Source organism: Oncorhynchus mykiss, chromosome 24 (genome assembly GCF_013265735.2).
Source record: "Oncorhynchus mykiss isolate Arlee chromosome 24, USDA_OmykA_1.1, whole genome shotgun sequence".
Lineage (NCBI taxonomy): Eukaryota > Metazoa > Chordata > Actinopteri > Salmoniformes > Salmonidae > Oncorhynchus > Oncorhynchus mykiss.
The window spans coordinates 38,954,647-38,978,549 of NC_048588.1; the positions used below are offsets into that span (position 1 = coordinate 38,954,647).

The following is a 23,903-nucleotide window of genomic DNA, read 5'->3' on the forward strand; positions in this document are numbered from 1 at the left end:
GCATGGTCGCAGCACAGCATGGTCGCAACACAGCATGGTCGCAACACAGCATGGTCGCAACACAGCATGACAACAACATGGAAGCAGCACAACATGGTAGAAGCACAATTTGGTACAAACATTATTGGTCACAGACAACAGCACAAAGGGCAAGAAGGTAGAGACGACAATACATCACACAAAGCAGCTGCAACTGTGAGTAAGAGTGTCCATGATTGAGTCTTTGAATGGAGAGATTGAGATAAAACTGTCCAGTTTGAGTGATTGTTGCAGCTCGTTCCAGTCGCTAGCTGCAGCGAACTGAAAAGAGGAGCGACCCAGAGATGTGTGTGCTTTGGGGACCTTTGACAGAATGGGACTGGCAGAACGGGTGCTGTATGTGGAGGATGAGGGCTGCAGTAGATATCTCAGATAGGGAGGAGTGAGGCCTAAGAGGGTTTTATAAATAAGCATCAACCAGTGGGTCTTGCGACGGGTAAACATAAATGACCAGTTTACAGAGGAGTATAGAGTGCAGTGATGTGTCCTATAAGGAGCATTGGTGGTAAATCTGATGGCCAAATGGTAAAGAACATCTAGCCGCGAGAGAGCACCCTGACCTGCCAATCTATAAATTATGTCTCTATAATCTAGCATGGGTAGGATGGTCATCTGAATCAGGGGTAGTTTTGCAGCTGGGGTGAAACAGGAGTGATTACGATAGAGGAAACTATAAAGTCTAGATTTAACCAAGTCTAGATTTAACTTTAGCCTGCAGCTTGGATATGTGCTGAGAGAAGGACAGTGTACCGTCTAGCCATACTCCCAAGTACTTGTATGAGGTGACTACCTCAAGCTCTAAACCCTCAGAGGTAGTAATCACACCGGTGGGGAGAGGGGCATTCTTCTTACCAAACCACATGTTGTGGAGGTGATCAGAACAACGTTAAGGGCAGAGAAAGCTTGTTGGACACTAAGAAAGCTTTGTTGTAGAGCATTTAACACAAATTCCAGGGAAGGGCCAGCTGAGTATAAGACTGTATCATTTGCATGTAAATGGATGAGAGAGCTTCCTCCTGCCTGAGCTATGTTGTTGATGGAAATTAAGAAGAGCGTGGGGCCTAGGATCGAGCCTTAGGGTACTCCCTTGGTGACAGGCAGTGGCTGAGACAGCAGATGTTCTGACTTTATACACTGCAGTCTTTGAGAGAGGTAGTTAGCAAACCAGGCCAAAGACCCCTCAGAGACACCAATACTCCTTGGCCAGCCAACAAGAATGGAATGGTCTACTGTATCAAAAGCTTTTGCCAAGTCAGTAAAAATAGAAGCACAACATTGCTTAGAATCAAGGGCAATGGTGGCATCATTGAGGACCTTTCAGGTTGCAGTGACACATCCATAACCTGAGCAGAAACCAGATTGCATACCAGAGAGAATACTACAGACATCAAGCAAGCCTGTCAGTTGATTATTGAAGTTAGTTGATTATTGAAGTTTTTCCAACACTTTTGATAAACAGGGTAACATAGAAATAGGCCTATAACAGTTAGGATCAGCTTGATCTTCCCCTTTATATACAGGATGAACCGTGGCTGCCTTCCAAGCAATGGGAACCTCCGCAGAGAGGAGAGACAGGTTAAAAAGGTCAGAGAAAGACTTGGCGATGACAGGAGCAGCAACCTTAAAGACGAAACAGTCTAAACCATCTGACCCAGATGTGTTTTTGGGGGTCAAGTTTAATAAGGAGCTCCTTCAGCACCTTGGAATCAGTGACTGCCTGCAGGGAGAAACTTTGTAGCAGGGCAGGGGGAAAAGAGGGAGGAGCATCGGGGATTGTCACATTAGAAGGGGAAAAGAGGGAGGAGCATCGGGGATTGTCACATTAGAAGGGGAAAAGAGGGAGGAGCATCGGGGATAGTCACATTAGACGGGGAAAAGAGGGAAGAGCATCGGGGATTGTCACATTAGAAGGGGAAAAGAGGGAGGAGCATCGGGGATTGTCACATTAGAAGGGGAAAAGAGGGAGGAGCATCGGGGATAGTCACATTAGAAGGGGTGGGAGATGAGGAAATGTTGGACAGGCAAGGAGGCATGACTTAATGAAGTGGTGATTAAAGAGCTCAGCCATGTGCTTCTTTTCAGTAACAACCGCATCATCAACATTAAGGGACATGGGCAGCTATGAGGAGGAGGGTTTATTCTCCAGGTCTTTAACCGTTTTCCAGAACTTCTTGGGGTTAGACCCACAGAGAGACAACTGCTCCTAAAAGTAACTAACTTTGGCCTTCCGGATAGCCTGAGTGCACGTATTTCTCATTTGCCTGAATGAGAGCCAGTCATCCTGAGTATGTGTGTGCCAAGCCTTTCACCAAATGCAATTCTTGAGGTGGAGTAACTCTGCCAGATCACGGTCGAACCAGGGACTGAACCTGTTTTTAATTCTAATTTTCTTTATGGGGCGTGTTTGTTAGTAAAACCACTGAAAATATCAAAAAAATAAGGGCCAAGTGTCTTCGACGGAGGGGATCACGCTGATTCTATACCATTTTACAGAAGCCAGGTCATGCTAATTCATTTTCTTTTAGCAAGTGTCTATGACAAATCAGGACAGGTCATTTCACTGAGCAGCCATTACAAGCACAGCTGTAAAACTGTGATTACTAAGGTCATTACAGAAAACACCAGATTTTTATTTGTGAGGATAACATCGAGGATGTTTGGGTTTTTGGAGTCATACCTTGTGGGATTGGTAATTATCTGAGAAAGATTTAGGGAGTCCCATTACTTTAGGACTTGGTCAGGTGGTTTAAGCATGTCCCAGTTTAGGTCACCTGGCAAGACAAATTCAGACTTTGTGTAAGGGGCCAGGAGAGAGCTTAGGGCAGGTAGGGTACAGGCCGGTGCTGATGGAGGACGATAACACCCAGCAACAGTCAACAAAGAGCTATTTGAAAGTTTAGTGCTTAAAACCAGCAAATCAAATTGTTTGGGGACAGACTTGGTGGAGACAACCGAGCACCGGAGGTGATCCTTGGTAAAGATTGCCACTCCACCAACCTTTGGAAGATCAGTCTTCTCCAAAAAGGTTGTAACCAGAAAGGTTAACATCAGTATTCAAAACACTCTTCCTTAACCACGTCTCAGTAATGACCAACACATTTGGATTGGAGCTGTGAACCCACACTTTCAATTGATCCAGTTTAGGTAATACGCTTCTAGTGTTAACGTGCAGAAAACCCAGGCTTTTACGAGAGCAGAAATCAGTGAAGCAGATATCAGAGCACAAGTGAGAGTTGGGGCTAGCAACAGTAGATGGGCCAGGGAGTACATGCACATTTCCAGATATCATCAACAGTAATAGAATCAAGGCACGGCAGAGGACAGGGAGAGCTCTGCAGTGTTGATTTATAACATTTGAATGTGCATCAGACGGCAACAAGATCATATTGTACAGCAATTTCATCAGGTGACATGAATACAAAGCCGGCGAGAGGTGGTTAGAATAGGATGGGAGGGCAAAGAGTACGTGTGACCAATAGAGAGTCCCGAGTGTGGAAACAAGCATAGTTAATCCCACGATTGGGTAAACAAGAAAGTGCATAGTCAACAAAGCATGCAGGAGTCATGAGGCAAATAGCACAAGAAAAAATATATAAGGACTTGGGGCCATTGTAAGTTCAGCGTCACTCGCCCCAAAAGTGCCTGTGTGCTGGAGGCAGGCGAAAGCTCGGGAGAGAGGGGATAATGTGGTGGGGGTACCTGTACCAGACAGGGGGAGACAGGCCAGGGCAGACTGGGAACAGAGAGGGGGGAGTGTGGTGGGGGTATCTGTACCAGACAGGGGGAGACAGGCCAGGGAGAGAGGGGAGTGTGGTGGGGGTACCTGTACCAGACAGGGGGAGTGTGGTGGGGGTACCTGTACCAGACAGGGGGAGTGTGGTGGGGGTACCTGTACCAGACAGGGGGAGTGTGGTGGGGGTACCTGTACCAGACAGGGGGAGACAGACCAGGGCAGATGGTGAACAGATCGCCAGGTGGAATCCAAGCAGCAGGCAACGGGACTAGGTGTCACACCCACTTGGGAGAAACCTTTATTTCTGGAGTCAGATTTCTTGTAGAAAATGGATGGTCTTTGAACAGACTCCCGCCGTTTGTTGGGCTCAAAGGCTATGACACCTCTCACTTCACACCTCAGGGCTAATTGAAGTTGTATCTGGTCTGTCTCAGTTCCAGGTTGGATGGTGTCCTCAGGTCTCTACTGTTTGTTTGCCAAAGCACCCTCTGTACAGCTTGAAACATGGAATACTTGCAAGTAGTAATCCTTCCAGGTAATTTTGTCCAAAATTAGGTTGTAGATTTGGAGTTTTGAATCTGGAGTGAAGGTTATGCTGTGGAGGTTAGCGTCCTATATGTGTCCCTACCGGAAAAAAAATATATATAAAATAATAGACTGTAGTTGTCTGTAATTGTCTGTAGTTTCCAGACAATATACTGTAGTTTCCAGACAATATACTGTAGTTTCTAGATAATATACTGTAGTTTCCAGACAATATACTGTAGTTTCTAGATAATATACTATAGTTTCTAGATAATATACTGTAGTTTCCAGATAATATACTGTAGTTTCCAGACAATATACTGTAGTTTCCAGACAATATACTGTAGTTTCCAGATAATATACTGTAGTTTCCAGACAATATACTGTAGTTTCCAGACAATATACTGTAGTTTCCAGATAATATACTGTAGTTTCCAGACAACATACTGTAGTTTCCAGACAATATACTGTAGTTTCCAGATAATATACTGTCGTGGGCTAAATCTGACTCCACGTTCGTCGGGACAGACAGACAGGCACGCAGGCAGACAGGCACGCAGACAGACAGACAGACAGACAGACAGGCACGCAGACAGACAGGCACGCAGACAGACAGGCACGCAGACAGGCAGGCACGCAGGCAGACAGGCACGCAGGCAGGCAGTGTTCAGTAGGGTGTAATATGCATAATGTTGCAGACAGAATTGTATGCATAGACCTGAAATCCCACTGACCTATTGTTGAGTATCACAGCTGTTCTATGCTAGGTCCCTATACATCTAGCTGTGTGTTCTGTGTATGTAGAGTGTTCTGAGTCTCCTGTCACTACAAAATGGCACTAGAACATGTTGACAATTCATTGACGGTTTTCTTCTGCAGCAGTGTGTTCGTGTCTTTCTAGAGACATGTTTAGAATTTACGTTTCATTGCTGGTTTTCTTTTTTTCCACAGAAGTCTTTTAAAGGAGTCAGAGGGGTGACTGCGTAGGAGAGGGAAGACCTCAGACCAGAGCTTTAACGACATAAAACAGACCGTACAGTAACATCCAGTACCATCCTCGAAGAGACCCGGCTGAAGAAGAGGTCTCGGAGGAGAAGAGTTCCCATTAAAACACAGGAAACACCTGAAAACGCTCCCAGGCTCCCACACACACACTCACAGGTAGTTTACGGAACTCCCAAGCTCCCTCACATTCCTCAAAGGTAGATCATTTCCTCTTGAAGGACAACAATCAACCAATCAGCCAATCAGGATGTCTCGTTGGGGCCGTAAGGATGTGAAGAAGACTCCTGAGGTGATCAGGACGGTAACAGAGGGGCTGAAGTCTCTGTACCGTCAGAAGCTCCTCCCCCTGGAGCAGTACTACGGTTTCCATGACTTCCACTCCCCCTCTCTGGAGGACGCAGACTTTGACAACAAACCCATGGTGTTGGTGGTGGGGCAGTACTCCACTGGCAAGACTACGTTCATCAAGTAAGATATTATACACAGTAAGATATTATACACAGTAAGATATTATACACAGTAAGATATTATACACAGTAAGATATTATACACAGTAAGATATTATACACAGTAAGATATTATAAACCCATGGTGCTGGTGGTGGGGCAGTACTCCACTGGCAAGACTACGTTCATCAAGTAAGATATTATACACAGTAAGATATTATACACAGTAAGATATTATACACAGTAAGGCTTATATTCAGTAAGATATTATAACAGTAAGATATTATACACAGTAAGATATTATACACAGTAACGTTTACATGCAGTAAGATATTATACACAGTAAGGCTTATATTCAGTAAGATATTATACACAGTAAGATATACGCAGTAAGATATACGCAGTAAGATATACACAGTAAGATATACACAGTAAGATATACACAGTAAGATATTATACGCGGTAAGATATTATACGCGGTAAGATATTATACGCGGTAAGATATCATACACTAATGTTTATATACAGTGCCTTCAGAGAGTATTCACACCCATTGACTTTATCCACATTTTGTTGTGTTACAGCCTGATTACATTGAGATTTATTTTGCTATTGGCCTACACACAATACCCTATAATGTTGAAGTGAAATTATGTTTTGTAGAATTGTTTTGTTTATTAATAATAAAAAAATGAAAAGCAGAAGCCACGCGTCCTTCCTAACTCAGTTGCCTGAGAGGATGGAAATCGCTCAGGGATTTCACCATGAGGCCAATGGTGATTTTAAACCAGTTACATAGTTAAATGGCTGTAATAGGAGAACTGAGGATGGATCAACAACATTGTAGTTACTCCACAATACTAACCTAAATGACAGAGTGAAAAGAAGGAAGCCTGTACAGAATACAAATATTCCAAAACAATCATCCTGTTGGCAACAAGGCACTAACCTAAAACTGCAAAAAATGTGGCAATTTATGTCCTGAATACAAAGTGTTATGTTTGGGGCAAATCCAACACAACACATCACTGAGTACCAGTCTTTATATTTTCAAGCATGGTGGCGGCTGCATCATGTTATGGGTATGCTTGTCAGTGGCAAGGACTAGGATAAAAAGAAAATGAATAGCGCTAAGCACAGGCAAAGTCCTAGAGCAAAACCTGGTTCAGTCTGCTTTCCAACAGACACTGGGAGACGAATTCACCTTTCAGCAGGACAATAACCTAAAACACAAGGCCAAATTACACTGGAGTTGATTACCAAGACGGCAGTGAATGTTCTGACGGGCCTAGTTACAGTTTTGACTTCAATCAGCATGAAAATGGCTGTCTAGCAATGATCAACAACCAACTTGACAGAGCTGAAATAATTATTTTTAAGAAAAATGTGCAAATATTGTACAGTCCAGGTGTGCAAAGCTCTTAGAGACTCACCCAGAAAGACACACAGATGTAATCACTCTTAGAGACTTACCCAGAAAGACTCACAGCTCTTAGAGACTCACCCAGAAAGACTCTCAGCTGTAATCGCTCTTAGAGACTCACCCAGAAAGACTCACAGCTGTAATCGCTCTTAGAGACTTACCCAGAAAGACTCACAGCTGTAATCGCTCTTAGACTTACCCAGAAAGACTCTCAGCTGTAATCACTCTTAGAGACTTACCCAGAAAGACTCTCAGCTGTAATCACTCTTAGAGACTTACCCAGAAAGACTCTCAGCTGTAATCACTCTTAGAGACTTACCCAGAAAGACTCTCAGCTGTAATCACTCTTAGAGACTTACCCAGAAAGACTCACAGCTGTAATCGCTCTTAGAGACCTACCCAGAAAGACTCTCAGCTGGAATCACTCTTAGAGACTTAACCAGAAAGACTCACAGCTGTAATCGCTCTTAGAGACTTACCCAGAAAGACTCTCAGCTGTAATCACTCTTAGAGACTTACCCAGAAAGACTCACAGCTGTAATCGCTCTTAGAGACTTACCCAGAAAGACTCTCAGCTGGAATCACTCTTAGAGACTTACCCAGAAAGACTCACAGCTGTAATCGCTCTTAGAGACTTACCCAGAAAGACTCTCAGCTGTAATCACTCTTAGAGACTTACCCAGAAAGACTCACAGCTGTAATCGCTCTTAGAGACTTACCCAGAAAGACTCACAGCTGGAATCACTCTTAGAGACTTACCCAGAAAGACTCACAGCTGGAATCACTCTTAGAGACTTACCCAGAAAGACTCACAGCTGGAATCACTCTTAGAGACTTACCCAGAAAGACTCACAGCTGGAATCACTCTTAGAGACTTACCCAGAAAGACTCACAGCTGGAATCACTCTTATAGACTTACCCAGAAAGACTCACAGCTGTAATCGCTCTTAGAGACTTACCCAGAAAGACTCACAGCTCTTAGACTTACCCAGAAAGACTCTCAGCTCTTAGAGACTTACCCAGAAAGACTCTCAACTCTTAGAGACTTACCCAGAAAGACTCACAGCTGGAATCACTCTTAGAGACTTACCCAGAAAGACTCACAGCTGGAATCACTCTTAGAGACTTACCCAGAAAGACTCACAGCTGGAATCACTCTTATAGACTTACCCAGAAAGACTCACAGCTGTAATCGCTCTTAGAGACTTACCCAGAAAGACTCACAGCTCTTAGACTTACCCAGAAAGACTCTCAGCTCTTAGAGACTTACCCAGAAAGACTCTCAACTCTTAGAGACTTACCCAGAAAGACTCACAGCTGGAATCACTCTTAGAGACTTACCCAGAAAGACTCACAGCTGGAATCACTCTTAGAGACTTACCCAGAAAGACTCACAGCTGGAATCACTCTTATAGACTTACCCAGAAAGACTCACAGCTGTAATCGCTCTTAGAGACTTACCCAGAAAGACTCACAGCTCTTAGACTTACCCAGAAAGACTCTCAGCTCTTAGAGACTTACCCAGAAAGACTCTTAGCTCTTAGAGACTTACCCAGAAAGACTCTTAGCTGCAGTCGCTGCCAAAGGAGATTCTAACATGTATTTAATTATGTAAATAAAATATTGCTGTATCTTCAATACATTTGCAAAAAGGTATAAAAACATGTTTTTCACTTTATCATTCATTATGGGGTATTGTGTGTAGATGGGTGAGAAAGAAAATCAATTTGATCCGTTTTGAATTCAGGGCTGTAACACAACAAAATGTGGAATAAGTGAAAGGGGTATGAATACTTTGTGAAGGCCCAGTACAGACAGATTAACCTGTAGTCCATGGTGCTGGTGGTGGGGCAGTAGTCAACTGGCAAGACTACCATTAGCAAGTAAGACTTTTTCCAGATTATACTGTAGGTAGGGACAGGAGTTGCTCCTGAACTACTCTAAACCAGCTTTTATAAACGATAGGAAGGGCCTCAGTCTCCTATGACTGACTCTAGCTACCTGGGCCCTACTGACGTAGTACTGCAGATGTAGTACTGCAGATGTAGTACTGCACATCATATCGTATGTCGTCCTGATATACTGCTCATATTCATTCTGACCTGGTGACCCTTTGTTGTGTGTAACAGGTATCTGACCTGGTGACCTGTTGTTGTGTGTGTATATCAGGTATCTGACCTGGTGACCTGTTGTTGTGTGTAACAGGTATCTGACCTGGTGACCTGTTGTTGTGTGTAACAGGTATCTGACCTGGTGACCTGTTGTTGTGTGTGTATATCAGGTATCTGACCTGGTGACCCGTTGTTGTGTGTAACAGGTATCTGTTGGAGCAGGATATCCCAGGAAGCAGGATAGGGCCAGAGCCTACCACCGACTGTTTCACAGCCATCATGCACGGTGAGGTAGAGGGGGTGATCCCGGGCAACGCTCTCATCGTCGACCCCAACAAACCTTTTCGCAAGCTCAACCCCTTCGGAAACACCTTCCTCAACAGGTGAGTACAGAGGCGGAATCCAGAATGCACAACGTCGTGTTTTAGAATGTTCTAGAATGGCCTGTCTGAAGGGAGGGGGTTTGAGGAGGGGAGAGAAAGAAGTGTGTTAGTTTTTTTTTTTGCTCTGTGGAATTTCAAGTGTCCGTGCCAAATTTCAGAGCTGGGAGGGACTTGCCTTATTTGTGGAAAAATGGAGAAAGGGAGTGATATCTCTGTAGAGAGGGAGAGGGTGGGGGAGAGGTAGTGTACTCAGATATGAGCTGCTATGTGCTCCAGTTCAAAGGCATGGTTAGAGGGCCCCAAAGAGCCACAGCCATGCAGGACTAACTAACAGATGATGTCACAGACATGGCAGGACCAGGGTAAAGCAGAGCAGACTGGCTGGGCTGAATCACCCTGAGGTATTTTCCACTGCTCTGGTGTGTTTATCCTGTTGTCTGGGATACCCTTGTTCACGGGATTTCCTTCTATTGAGGCGAGCTGGCCTTACTGTTTATGGAACATGGTTTGCTGTAATACTGAAGCCACATCAACTGTAGGAGTTGAACACTACAATTATGGGTAGAAAAGATACAGTAGATGTAACCTTTAGGCACAGATCTGGGACCAGCCTACACTCCAAAAATCCTAAGCACAACCATCAGGCTAGATCTAGCTACCACAACGTTCTGACGCACAAATTACAAAGATCTCGCGTTCTCTCTCGCTCTCTCTCTCTCTCGCTCTCTCTCTCTCCCGCACTCTCTCTCTCGCTCTCTCTCGCGCTCTCTCTCTCTCTCTCTCTCACTCTCTCTCTCTCGCTCCCCCCCCCCCCCCCCCCTTGGCGGGGTGTGTTTGCGTCGGTCCTTCCTGTCTGGTGAAGCCCTGGTTAAAGCCATCTGAATCAGGAAGTAGCGGTGTTGTTGTTAACGATCATTAGCAGGTCATATTGTTGAGGCTATGACACTGGAGACCGTTTTCCTTCAGGAAGCCCAGAGCATTGAGAGTCCTGCTTCAACACAATGGGTTCTGGGAAGGGAGTAGTCCGACACAGTAGCACAATGAGTCCCGCTCTCAACTCAGGATCTGGTTCCTAGATCGCCTTTAGCTGTTACCTTGACTGTGCAGAGAGATTAGTGCTTTCTAAATTATTATTATCATGGTTAAAGATTTCGGTTTTGATTATGTTTTTAGACACATAATAAAGCTCCCCAGACCCTCCTGGAGCCGGTAACACAGGTGAGGAGTCTGCTGAGCGATTAGTCCATTTTTATTGAGTAATAATAAATAAATCATTAAAAAAACATGAATTGCATTGTGGGTTAAATGTTGTAACACATAATAACACAATAAGTCCCATGATGGCAGTAACTGTCCATTACTGTTTATCATTTATCAACCGTCATTTATTCACTCTACTTTAATAACACATTTCAGTTGTTGTGTATATTACACAAGTTTTGTGTAATATATATATATATACACTGCTCAAAAAAATAAAGGGAACACATCCTAGATCTGAATGAATGAAAACCCAGGGCCAACCGCACCAGCATATGGTCTCACAAGGGGTCTGAGGATCTCATCTCGGTACCTAATGGCAGTCAGGCTACCTCTGGCGAGCACATGGAGGGCTGTGCGGCCCCCCAAAGAAATGCCACCCCACACCATGACTGACCCACCGCCAAACCGGTCAGGCTGGAGGATGTTGCAGGCAGCAGAACGTTCTCCACGGCCTCTCCAGACTGTCACATCTGTCACGTGCTCAGTGTAACCTGCTTTCATCTGTGAAGAGCACAGGGCGCCAGTGGCGAATTTGCCAATCTTGGTGTTCTCTGGCAAATGCCAAACGTCCTGCACAGTGTTGGGCTGTAAGCACAACCCCCACCTGTGGACGTCGGGCCCTCATACCACCCTCATGGAGTCTGTTTCTGACCGTTTGAGCAGACACATGCACATTTGTGGCCTGCTGGAGGTCATTTTGCAGGGCTCTGGCAGTGCTCCTCCTTGCACAAAGGCGGAGGGAGCGGTCCTGCTGCTGGGTTGTTGCCCTCCTACGGCCTCCTCCACGTCTCCTGATGTACTGGCCTGTCTCCTGGTAGCACCTCCATGCTCTGGACACTACGCTGACAGACACAGCAAACCTTCTTGCCACAGCTCGCATTGATGTGCCATCCTGGATGAGCTGCACTACTCTACAACCCACTTGTGTGGGTTGTAGACTCCGTCTCATGCTACCACTAGAGTGAAAGCACCGCCAGCATTCAAAAGTGACCAAAACATCAGCCAGGAAGCAAAGGAACTGAGAAGTGGTTTGTGGTCACCACCTGCAGAACCACTCCTTTATTGGGGGTGTCTTGCTAATTGCCTATAATTTCCACCTGTTGTCTATTCCATTTGCACAACAGCATGTGACATTTATTGTCAATCAGTGTTGCTTCCTAAGTGGACAGTTTGATTTCACAGAAGTGTGATTGACTTGGAGTTACATTGTGTTGTTTAAGTGTTCCCTTTATTTTTTTGAGCAGTGTATATATATACTACTGTATATATATTACAATCTATACTACTATATATAATATATATTACATTAGTTTTATATATAATATATTACATTAGTTTTTTATATATATATATATATTACATTCGTTTTATATATAATATATTACATTAGTTTTATATATAATATATTACATTAGTTTTATATATAATATATTACATTAGTTGGAGACTTTTATGTCCCTCACCAACTTTAAACATCTGCTATCTGAGCAGCTAACCGATCGCTGCAGCTGTACATAGTCTATCGGTAAATAGCCCACCCAATTTTACCTACCTCATCCCCATACTGTTTATATTTATTTACTTTTCTGCTCTTTTGCACACCAGTATCTCTACCTCTACCTGGACATGACCATCTGATCATTTATCACTCCAGTGTTAATCTGCTAAATTGTAATTATTCGCCTACCTCCTCATGCCTTTTGCACACATTGTATATAGACTCCCCCTTTGTTTTCTACTGTGTTATTGACTTGTTAATTGTTTACTCCATGTGTAACTCTGTGTTGTCTGCTCATACTGCTATGCTTTATCTTGGCCAGGTCGCAGTTGTAAATGAGAACTTGTTCTCAACTAGCCACCTGGTTAAATAAAGGTGAAATAAAAATATATATTATAAAAGTTATATATATATAACATATTACATTAGTTATATATATAATATATTACATTAGTTATATATATATATATAATATATTACATTAGTTATATATATATATATAATATATTACATTAGTTTTATATATATATAATATATATATAATATATTACATTAGTTATATATATATATAATATATTACATTAGTTTTATATATATATAATATATATATAATATATTACATTAGTTATATATATATATAATATATATATAATATATTACATTAGTTTTATATATATATAATATATATATAATATATTACATAAGTGTTATATATATATATAATATATTACATTAGTTATATATATATATAATATATTACATTAGTTTTATATATATATAATATATATATAATATATTACATAAGTGTTATATATATATATATAATATATTACATTAGTTTTAGTTTTATATATAATATATTACATTAGTTATATATATATATAATATATTACATTAGTTTTATATATATATAATATATATATAATATATTACATTAGTTATATATATATATAATATATTACATTAGTTATATATATATATAATATATTACATTAGTTTTATATATATATAATATATATATAATATATTACATAAGTGTTATATATATATATATAATATATTACATTAGTTATATATATATATAATATATTACATTAGTTTTATATATATATAATATATATATAATATATTACATAAGTGTTATATATATATATATAATATATTACATTAGTTTTAGTTTTATATATAATATATTACATTAGTTATATACTATATATATATATAGTTTTATTTTATGACTTTATTATTTAATTCCAAGTCATCATCTCATCTCTATAGAGCTGCTGTCTTCTGTCTGACAACATCACCATTTGACTATTTGTTCAAAGTAAATAAGGCTTTATAACTGCTGAATACCAACTATCAATCACTTAGATCACGTATTTTCAGGTAGAGATACCTAGTGAAGATAACTGCTCTGTATCCCTCTCCATCGCACCTTCTTCATTTTTCTCTCTCGTCTCCGCGCCCCCACACAGACCGGACATATAGGCAGGCGCACAATGGATTATGGTCATTGTAGTTAATTACCACGTTTTCTACGCTAAACTATGTAGATTATTGACCTGTTGGAAACTACAACTCCCTACTACATCACACAGTTCAGCCTTGATCTGGTGTATCTTTAGAGAAGCTGTGCATTAAGCTCAAACATTTTTTTGGGGGGTGGGGGGGAGGTTAATCGCTCAGCATCCTCCATTATCCACATTCATTCCATTGCTGTTAACTGATGGAGCGGTATTTAGTGGAATGTTTGGAAAGCTGCCCTGACCTGAGGAGAACCTGAGGAGAACCTGTAGGTAAATTATAGATGCTAGATGCTCCTCTAACTGTTCCATGTTATGTTATTGTGTTATGGTGTTATGTTATTGTTTTATGTTATTGTGTTATGGTGTTATGTTATTGTTTTATGTTATTGTGTTATGGTGTTATGTTATTGTTTTATGGTGTTATGTTATTGTGTTATGGTGTTATGTTATTGTGTTATGTTATTGTTTTATGGTGTTATGTTATTGTTTTGCAGTGGCTGGTCAAAGTATTCACCCAAAGTATTCACCCAAAGTATTAATTGTTGCCTTACAACCTGGAATTAAAATATAAACCCCACAAAATCTATAATTTGATTTACACAACATGCCTACCACTTTGAAGATGCAAAATGTTTTATTGTGTAACAAACAAGAAATAAGACAAAAAAAACAGAACTTGAGTGTGCATAACTATTCACCTCCCTCAACACTTTGTAGAGCCAGCTTTTGCAGCAATTACAGCTTTAAGTCTCTTGGGGTATGTCTCCATAAGCTTGGCACATCTAGCCACTGGGATTTTTGCCCATTCTTCAAGCAAAACTGTTCCAGCTCCTTCAAGTTGGATGGGTTCTGCTGGTGTACATCAATCTTTAAGTCATACCACAGATTCTCAATTGGATTGGAGGTCTGGGCTTTGACTAGGCCATACCAAGACATTTCAATGTTTCCCCTTAAACCACTCTAGGGTTGCTATAGCAGTATGCTTAGGGCCATTGTCCTGCTGGAAGGTGAACCTCTGTCCCAGTCTCAAATCTCTGGATGAGTGAAACAGGTTTCCCTCAAGAATTTCCCTGTATTTAGCACCATCCATAATTTCTTCAATTTTGATCAGTCCCTGCAGATGAAAAACATCCCCAGGGCATGATGCTTCCACCACCATAATTCACTGTGGGGATGGGATTCTCGGGGTGAGGAGGGGTGTTGGGTTTGTTTTTCTTGATGGACAAAAAGCTACATTTTAGTCTCATATGACCAGAGTAACTTCTTCCATATGTTTGGGGAGTCTCCAACATGTGTTTGCTTATTTTTTCTTTAAGCAATGGCTTTTTTCTGGCCATAAAACTCTGTGGAGTGTACGGCTTAAAGTGGTCCTATGGACAGATACTCCAATCTCCGCTGTGGAGCTTTGCAGCTCCTTCAGGGTTATCTTTGGTCTCTAAGTTGCCTCTTTGATTAATGCCCTCCTTGCCTGGTCCATGAGTTTTGGTGGGCAGCCCTCTCTTGGCAGGTTTGTTGTGGTGCCATAACCCAACCCTGATCTGTACTTCTCCACAACTTCGTCCCTGACCTGTTTGGAGAGCTCCTTGGTCTTCATGGTGCCGCTTGCTTGGTGGTTCCCATTGCTTAGTGGTGTTGCAGACTCTGGGGCCTTTCAGAACAGGTGTATATATACAGAGATCATGTGACAGATCATGTGACACTTAGATGCACACAGGTGGACTTTATTTGGGGCGGCAGGGTAGCCTAGTGGTTCGACTTGTAACCGGAAGGTTGCAAGTTCAAACCCCCGAGCTGACAAGGTACAAATCTGTCGTTCTGCCCCTGAACAAGGTAGTTAACCCACTGTTCCTAGGCCGTCATTGAAAATAAGAATTTGTTCTTAACTGACTTGCCTGGTTAAATAAAGGTCAAATAAAATAAATGTAACTAATTATGTGACTTCTGAAGGTAATTGGTTGCACCAGATCTTATTTAGGGGCTTCATAGCAGAGGGGGTTAAAACAAATGACCGCACCACTTTTCAGTTTTACATTTAATTAATTTTTTTTAAACAAGTACTTTTTTTCATTTCACTTCAACAATTTGGACTATTGTGTTTGTCCATTACATGCAATCCAAAATAAACATCCATTTAAATGACAGGTTGTAAAGCAACGAAATAGGAAAATCGCTGAGGGGGATGAGTTGACTTTTGCAAGGCACTGTATGACTGTTGTGTCATGTCCCTCCCCCTTCTCTGCTGTTGCGTGATAGGTTCCAGTGTGCCCAGCTGCCCAATCAGGTCTTGGAGAGCATCAGCATCATCGACACACCGGGGATCCTGTCAGGAGCGAAGCAGAGGGTGAGCCGAGGTAAGAAGAGGTGGAGGTTGGGGGGAGTGGACAGGACAAGGAGAGGAGGAGGTAGGGGGGAGTGGACAGGACAAGGAGAGGAGGAGGTAGTGGACAGGACAAGGAGAGGAGGAGGTAGGGGGGAGTGGACAGGACAAGGAGAGGAGGAGGTAAGGGGGAGTGGACAGGACAAGGAGAGGAGGAGGTAGGGGGTAGTGGACAGGACAAGGAGAGGAGGAGGTTGGGGGGACCAGACAGGACAATGTGAGGTGGAGGTAGGGGGTTACAGACACACCTGGTCTGGTCCCTCATCTGTCATGGTCAGCTAAAACAACTACTTCCTCCCTCCTGACCTGGCTAACCGATGTGACCGACCTCCATGCACTGAGGCAAGGAGACAAGGATATAGGGTGACAAGGATATAGGGTGACAAGGATATACGGTGAAAAGGAGACAAGGACATAGGTGACAAGGATATAGGGTAGTGTGTGGGTGAAAACATGCTTTGGTGATGAAATTGAGCTGCCTTATGTTATAGAAGAGATTTTACCAAGACAAATATGATTACTTATGTTCTGAATCGTTCTTTCTCTACCATATCATTAACATTCTATCTGGGAAGTCGGATTTCGTAACCTCATTACATTCAACAATAAGCAGCGATCTCTGTTGACATAGCTGTGCCACTTCTTGCCGTAACTTTTGAGGATTTTACATGTTGGGGTGGTCTTCTGCAAAGCTGTTTCCGCGGGTTGTGAAAAACAAAATGAACATGACACAAGCCCAATTAAATGTTAAAAGCTCCATTGAAGTTTCACAGATACGCTTGTTTTTCTGAGAAATCTTTGAAAAATAACAGGAATTTGAAAATATTAAAGAACTTAAACTAAAAGATACTAAAATATGAAAATACTACGTCGTGTCTGAAAATCGATCTCACCTCTATATTGTTTTTTTTGTCCTCTGGATATAAGAAGAAAGATGAGAGTTGGACAGTGAGTCTGTCAGTTAGCCTTCATTCTCTCACAGCATCCAACCTCGCTGACACAACCCACTGGGCACAGACATCAGTTCAACGTCTGGTTTTCATTTACATTTGGTTGAGTTGTCAACTAACCAACTAACGTGAAATCAACAACAAATGTCACCATATCAATGGATTTAGGTTGAATTTGGGTAAATAAAAGACTAAATGCCTTTTACAATTATGACTTTTTGCAAATCTAATCAGTTTTCCACTTTGATTCAACGTTATTATATTAATGTTTTTGGTTGAAATGAAGCGATTCAACCAGTTTGGCCTCCATTGATTTGGCCATCCTACAAGGGTAAAAACTACAATAAGTTTTGAACAGATAATGACTGAGACATGAGGGTTGGAGAATTGGTTTTCTTAGAGGGGTATCTACACAACCCAAATTGTCAAAAGATGCGTTTTTGATTGGACACCCCAAGGATACAAGTAGACAAGGATACAGGGTGACGAGGATACAAGGAGACGAGGATACAGTGGGAACGAGGATATAGGTGAACGAGGATACAGGGGAACGAGGATACAGGGGAACGAGGATACAGGGGGACGAGGATACAGGGGGGCGAGGATACAGAGGGACGAGGATACAGGGGGACGAGGATACAGAGGGACCCTGGCGAGTTCTTCAGATTCCTCCACCACGTCTTGGAAGGAACACACACAAAGATGTTTATTTTATTTAACCAGGTAGGCTAGTTGAGAACAAGTTCTCATTTGCAACTGCGACCTGGCCACGATAAAGCATAGCAGTGTGAACAGACAACACAGAGTTACACATGGAGTAAACAATTAACAAGTCAATAACACAGTAGAAAAAAAAGAGAGTCTATATACATTGTGTGCAAAAGGCATGAGGAGGTAGGCGAATAATTACAATTATGCAGATTAACACTGGAGTGATAAATGATCAGATGGTCATGTCCAGGTAGAGATATTGGTGTGCAAAAGAGCAGAAAAGTAAATAAATATAAACAGTATGGGGATGAGGTAGGTAAAATTGGGTGGGCTATTTACCGATAGACTAGATAAATACAGGAAAGAGGTTTTGAGCGTGAAGCCTCGTGAATCTGTCTCTCACTCCTTAAATTCCCTCCCTTTCCATCCTAATACCGTGTCACCGTTCATGGGGCATGAGTAACTATAACAACATTAAGTATGATGACGGTGGAACAACAGAAGAGACGAAGCCTTGTGGAAAATATGAGGGCAGGTCAATGCCTCCAGTGTTATGACCTTACTACATTCCAACCTATCAGTTAGGAGAGCTTTCTGCTCAAGGTCCTGTTGGAGTCACATCGTAACGCATGTACGGCAGATACTGGAGAGGAAACTGTATCAGTTAGAGGAATGTGAGGAACGAAGTACTCATCAGAGAAAGAGAGAGAGAGGACTCATCAGAGAGAGAAGAGAGAGAGGACTCATCAGAGACAGAAAAGAGAGGACTGATCAGAGAGAAGAGGACTCATCAGAGAAAGAGACAGAAGAGAGAGGACAGAGATGTGAAGGGTCTGTGTAGCCCTATTCCCCTCTCCTCTGTGTGTGTGTGTGTGTGCTCTAAAACCAACTATATGGGAGTGCTTCAACATGTCTTTATGGACTTTTATTTATCCTGTTTTTTCTCATTGAGATAACATCTCTTTTCCAAGAGAGACCTGTCAAGCATGTGTTTTGTGCTCATGTGTTTTGTGCTCAGCGTGTTGCAAATCTAGAAATGTAACACCCTCATCTCCTTTTCACTGTTTCACTATTAATACTCTGACAGACTCCTCGTGTCCCGTCTCTCCCCTGACCTCTGACCCCTAACCCTCTCTTCAGGCTATGACTTCCCAGCGGTGCTACGTTGGTTTGCGGAGCGCGTTGACCGCATCATCCTCCTGTTCGACGCCCACAAGTTGGAGATCAGTGATGAGTTCTCCGAGGCCATCGGAGCGCTGCGTGGTAACGAGGACAAACTGCGTGTCGTCCTGAACAAGGCTGACATGGTGGGAACACAACAGCTGATGAGGATCTACGGAGCTCTAATGTGGTCTCTGGGCAAGGTGAGAGGAGACCTTTACTCATCGCCAAGGGAAATGTTGTCATTCTACAGCTAGTGAAACAATAAACAATTACTAGAAAATAAATATTATTGTGGGGGGTGATATGCATTGGTTGAAGCCCATTGGTTGAAGCTCATTGGTTGAAGCTCATTGGTAAATTCAAATCTCCCTACCATCATATATAATATGCCACCAATGTAGATGAAAAGTTCCAAATCAACTTGATTGGAGATACACAACACACTCCTCGCCTCTCGTCATGAGCCGTAGTTAACGAGAACCACACAGATTTTTATCAGGGTCTTTAGCATGAGGAAAAACATATAATGTCTTGCCCCAGCCTAGCTCAATGTCTTGGCGGTTCGATAAGAACCGTTACTACAGCGTCCATAAAAAACAGCGCTAGAAGCTAGCTAACACCAGTCAGATTAGAGGCAAGCTACAAGCAAAAGAAACTAGCTATATTTTGCTATGGAAGGTTTTTCACATGGCTGAAGTCACCGGAAGATAAACTGTTGGCCTTGACACTTGGGTGTGAATCATCACAAACAACTAGCGTTAGCACGTAATGTTAGATAACTAGCGTTAGCCCGTAATGTTAGCTAACTAACGTTAGCCCGTAATGTTAGATAACTAGCGTTAGCCCGTAATGTTAGCTAACTAGCGTTAGCCCGTAATGTTAGCTAACTAACGTTAGCATGTAAAGCAGTTAGGCGTGTGTATAACACTTTGTGATCCAATTGATTGATATTATTGATATGATTAACAGGTGTTCAACACTCCAGAGGTCTTGAGGGTGTATATCGGGTCGTTCTGGTCCGAGCCGCTGCTGGTGCCTGATAACCGTCGTCTGTTTGAGCTGGAAGAGGAAGATCTGTTTAGTGACATCCAGAACCTTCCTCATAACGCAGCCCTCAGGAAACTCAACGACCTGGTGAAGAGGGCACGACTGGTCAGGGTAGGTTATCTCGCTCTCTCTCTAGAATTGTTTTAGAGAGAGAGAGAGAGAGATTGCTGAAGTTTTTCCACCCTCCCCTCTAATTCTCTCGCTCTACCCTTCGCTCTCTTTCTTTCTCTCTCCCCCTCTCTCCCTCCCCCACATCTCTCCCCCCCCTCAACCCTCTCTCTCCCTCTCACCCTCCCCCCTAATTCTCTCGCTCTACCCTTCGCTCTCTTTCTTTCTCTCTCCCCCTCTCTCTCTCCCTCCCCCACATCTCTCCCCCCCTCAACCCTCTCTCTCCCTCTCATCCTCCCCCCTAATTCTCTCGCTCTACCCTTCGCTCTCTTTCTTTCTCCCTCCCCCACCCTCCCCTCTAATTCTCTCGCTCTACCCTTCGCTCTCTTTCTTTCTCTCTCCCCCTCTCTCCCTCCCCCACATCTCCCCCCCTCAACCCTCTCTCTCCCTCTCACCCTCCCCCCTAATTCTCTCGCTCTACCCTTCGCTCTCTTTCTTTCTCTCTCCCCCTCTCTCTCTCCCTCCCCCACATCCCTCTCCCCCCCTCAACCCTCTCTCTCCCTCTCACCCTCCCCCTAATTCTCTCGCTCTACCCTTCGCTCTCTTTCTTTCTCCCTCCCCCACCCTCCCCTCTAATTCTCTCGCTCTACCCTTCGCTCTCTTTCTTTCTCTCTCCCCCTCTCTCTCCCTCCCCCACATCTCTCCCCCTTCCCTCAACCCTCTCTCTCCCTCTCACCCTCCCCCCTAATTCTCTCGCTCTACCCTTCGCTCTCTTTCTTTCTCCCTCCCCCACCCTCCCCTCTAATTCTCTCGCTTTCTCTCTCTCCCTCCCCCACATCCCTCTCCCCCCTCAACCCTCTCTCCCTCTCACCCTCCCCCCTAATTCTCTCGCTCTACCCTTCGCTCTCTTTCTTTCTCCCTCCCCCACCCTCCCCTCTAATTCTCTCACTCTACCCTTCGCTCTCTTTCTTTCTCTCCCCCCCCTCTCTCTCCCACCCCCCCCCTCTCTCCCTCCCCCACATCCCTCTCCCCCCACATCCCTCAACCCTCTCTCTCCCTCCCCCACATCCCTCTCCCCCCTCAACCCGCTCTCTCTCTCCCTGCCCCAACCCTCTCTCTCCTTCCCCCCACATCTCTCTCTCTCTCCCCCCCTCATCTCTCTCCCTCCAGGTGCATGCCCACATCATCAGCTATCTAAAGAAGGAAATGCCAACCTTCAGGAAGGACAAAATGAAGAAGAACCTGATCTACCAGCTTCCTGTCATCTTCTCCAAGATCCAGCTGCAGCACCATATCTCTGCTGGGGACTTCCCTGACTGCGCCAAGATGCAGGTCTGTTTAGCTTGTTTCTATTCCGGTTTGAATGTCCGACGCTGAAGTCTGGTAGTTCATCCTTCTGTAATATTTGCCAGATGATCGGCTAACTAGTGTGCTGTGGTCTCTGTTTCCCATCCAGGAGCAACTGTTGATCCATGACTTCACTAAGTTCAAGCCCCTGAAGCCGTCCCTGATGGCCGCTCTGGACGAGCTGCTGGCGTCCGACATCGCCAAGCTCATGCCCCTGCTACGCCAGGAGGAGATTGACGCGGGGGTGCAACCAGGGGTGCAGGGGGGGGCCTTCCTGGGAACCCGCGCCGGGCCCTTCGTGGAGAACGACCCATTCGGAGAGGTGGAGAATGGGGGGGAGGAAGGCGAGGAAGAGGGCGAGATGGCCTGGGTCGTGACCAAGGACAAGCCCAAATACGACGAGATCTTCTACAACCTGGCGCCCAACGAGGGCAAGCTGAGTGGCACCAAGGCCAAGGACTGGATGGTGAGCACCCGGCTGCCAAACTCCGTCCTGGGGAGGATCTGGAAGCTGTCGGATGTGGACCGGGATGGCATGCTGGATGACGAGGAGTTTGCCCTGGCCAGCCACCTGATCGAGGTGAAGTTAGAGGGGCATGGTCTGCCCCCTGAACTGCCCGCCCGTCTGGTGCCCCCTTCCAAGCGCAGAATGAAAGGATCGGATATATAGAGACTATTACATCAACCCACCCTGTGGAGCTGACAGTATAGCCCTCTGACGGCTGACACACACGCTACTGCCCCCCCCACGTTGTCCTCTTGTCTCCTTGTCTTTATGTCTGTCAGCCCCTGGGTGTATCTCGATAGTCTAAGTTAAGCCCCTGGGTGCATCTCGATAGTCTAAGGTAGCTTCCTCTGGTCTTTTCATCTCTGGTCTTCGAGAGGGAGACAGGAAGAAAAGGCTTGACAGAGGCGCGGAGATGAGACTCGAACCTCCCTCCCGTTGTCATTTGTGGTCTGGAGTCCTGTGTGTCTCCAGTCTGGTTCCTTTTCCGTAGTGCAGATGAAAGGAAAGGAAAGGAGGAAGGGGAGATACTTTATGCTATTGAAATGCACCCCAATTTAGTCTTACTGGATCATGTGTTTAGCTGAGCTGAGGTCAAATAAAGGCTAGTGGCCCACACTGCTCTACTCTATTATACTATATTATACTCTACTGCTCTACTCTATTATACTATATTATACTCTACTGCTCTACTATATTATACTCTACTTCTCTACTCTATTATACTAGATTATACTCTACTTCTCTACTCTATTATACTCTATTATACTCTACTTCTCTAATCTATTATACTATATTGTATGCTACTGTACTATGCCGATCTACTCTACTCTCCTTCACTCCACTCTACTCTACTCCACTACACTGTCCTACACTCTACTCTACTATACTCCACTCTCCTTCACTCCACTCTACTCCACTACACTCTCCTACACTCTACTCCACTACACTCTACTCTACTACACTCCTCTCCTTCACTCCACTCTACTCCACTCCACTGCACTCTCCTACACTCTACTCTACTACACTCCACTCTACTCCACTACTCCACTCTACTACACTCTACTATCCTACTACACTCTACTACACTACACTACACTATACCCCACTCTACTACACTCTACTCTACTACACTACTCCACTCCACTCTACTCCACTACTCCACTCTACTACACTCTACTATCCTACTACACTCTACTACACTACACTACACTTTACCCCACTCTACTACACTACACTCTACCACACTACTACACTCTACTCTACTACACTATTACACTATACTCTACTACACTCTACTCTACTACATTCTACTCTACTACATTCTACTCTACTACACTCTACTCCATTCTACTCTGCCACATCCTACTCTACTACATTCTACTCTACTACACTCCATTCTACTCTACTACATTCTACTCTACTCTACTACACTCTACTCCATTCTACTCTGCCACATTCTACTCTGCTACATTATACTATACTACACTCTACTAAATTCTACTATACTCCACTCTACTAAATTATACTATACTCCACTCTACTAAATTCCACTATATTCTACTCTACTACACTCCACTCTACTACATTCTACTCTACTCTACTCCATTCTACTACATTCTACTCTACTCTACTCCACTCTACTAAATTATACTCTACTACATTCTACTCTACTACACTCCACTCTACTAAATTATACTCTACTACACTCCACTCTACTACATTCTACTCCACTACAT

At 43.5% G+C, this 23,903-nt stretch overlaps 1 protein-coding gene across 2 annotated transcripts in view; it reads left to right on the forward strand.

Annotated features, from left to right (window-relative positions):
* ehd2b (EH-domain containing 2b) overlaps window positions 1–23,098 on the forward strand; it is a 34,321-nt gene extending 11,223 nt beyond the window's left edge. Inside the window, exons 2-8 of one of the 2 annotated variants that reach the window (XM_036961454.1) lie at window positions 5,249–5,770; window positions 9,489–9,665; window positions 16,209–16,306; window positions 19,134–19,357; window positions 20,127–20,315; window positions 21,483–21,644; window positions 21,769–23,098. In XM_036961454.1, the coding sequence (XP_036817349.1) occupies window positions 5,550–5,770; window positions 9,489–9,665; window positions 16,209–16,306; window positions 19,134–19,357; window positions 20,127–20,315; window positions 21,483–21,644; window positions 21,769–22,329 (1,632 nt within the window). In that variant the 5' untranslated portion in view covers window positions 5,249–5,549 and the 3' untranslated portion in view covers window positions 22,330–23,098. Of the gene's footprint in view, window positions 1–5,248; window positions 5,771–5,882; window positions 5,941–9,488; window positions 9,666–16,208; window positions 16,307–19,133; window positions 19,358–20,126; window positions 20,316–21,482; window positions 21,645–21,768 lie in introns of those variants that run through there. The other variant, XM_036961455.1, reaches the window with a different exon arrangement.
* Window positions 23,099–23,903: the final 805 nt, after the last annotated feature.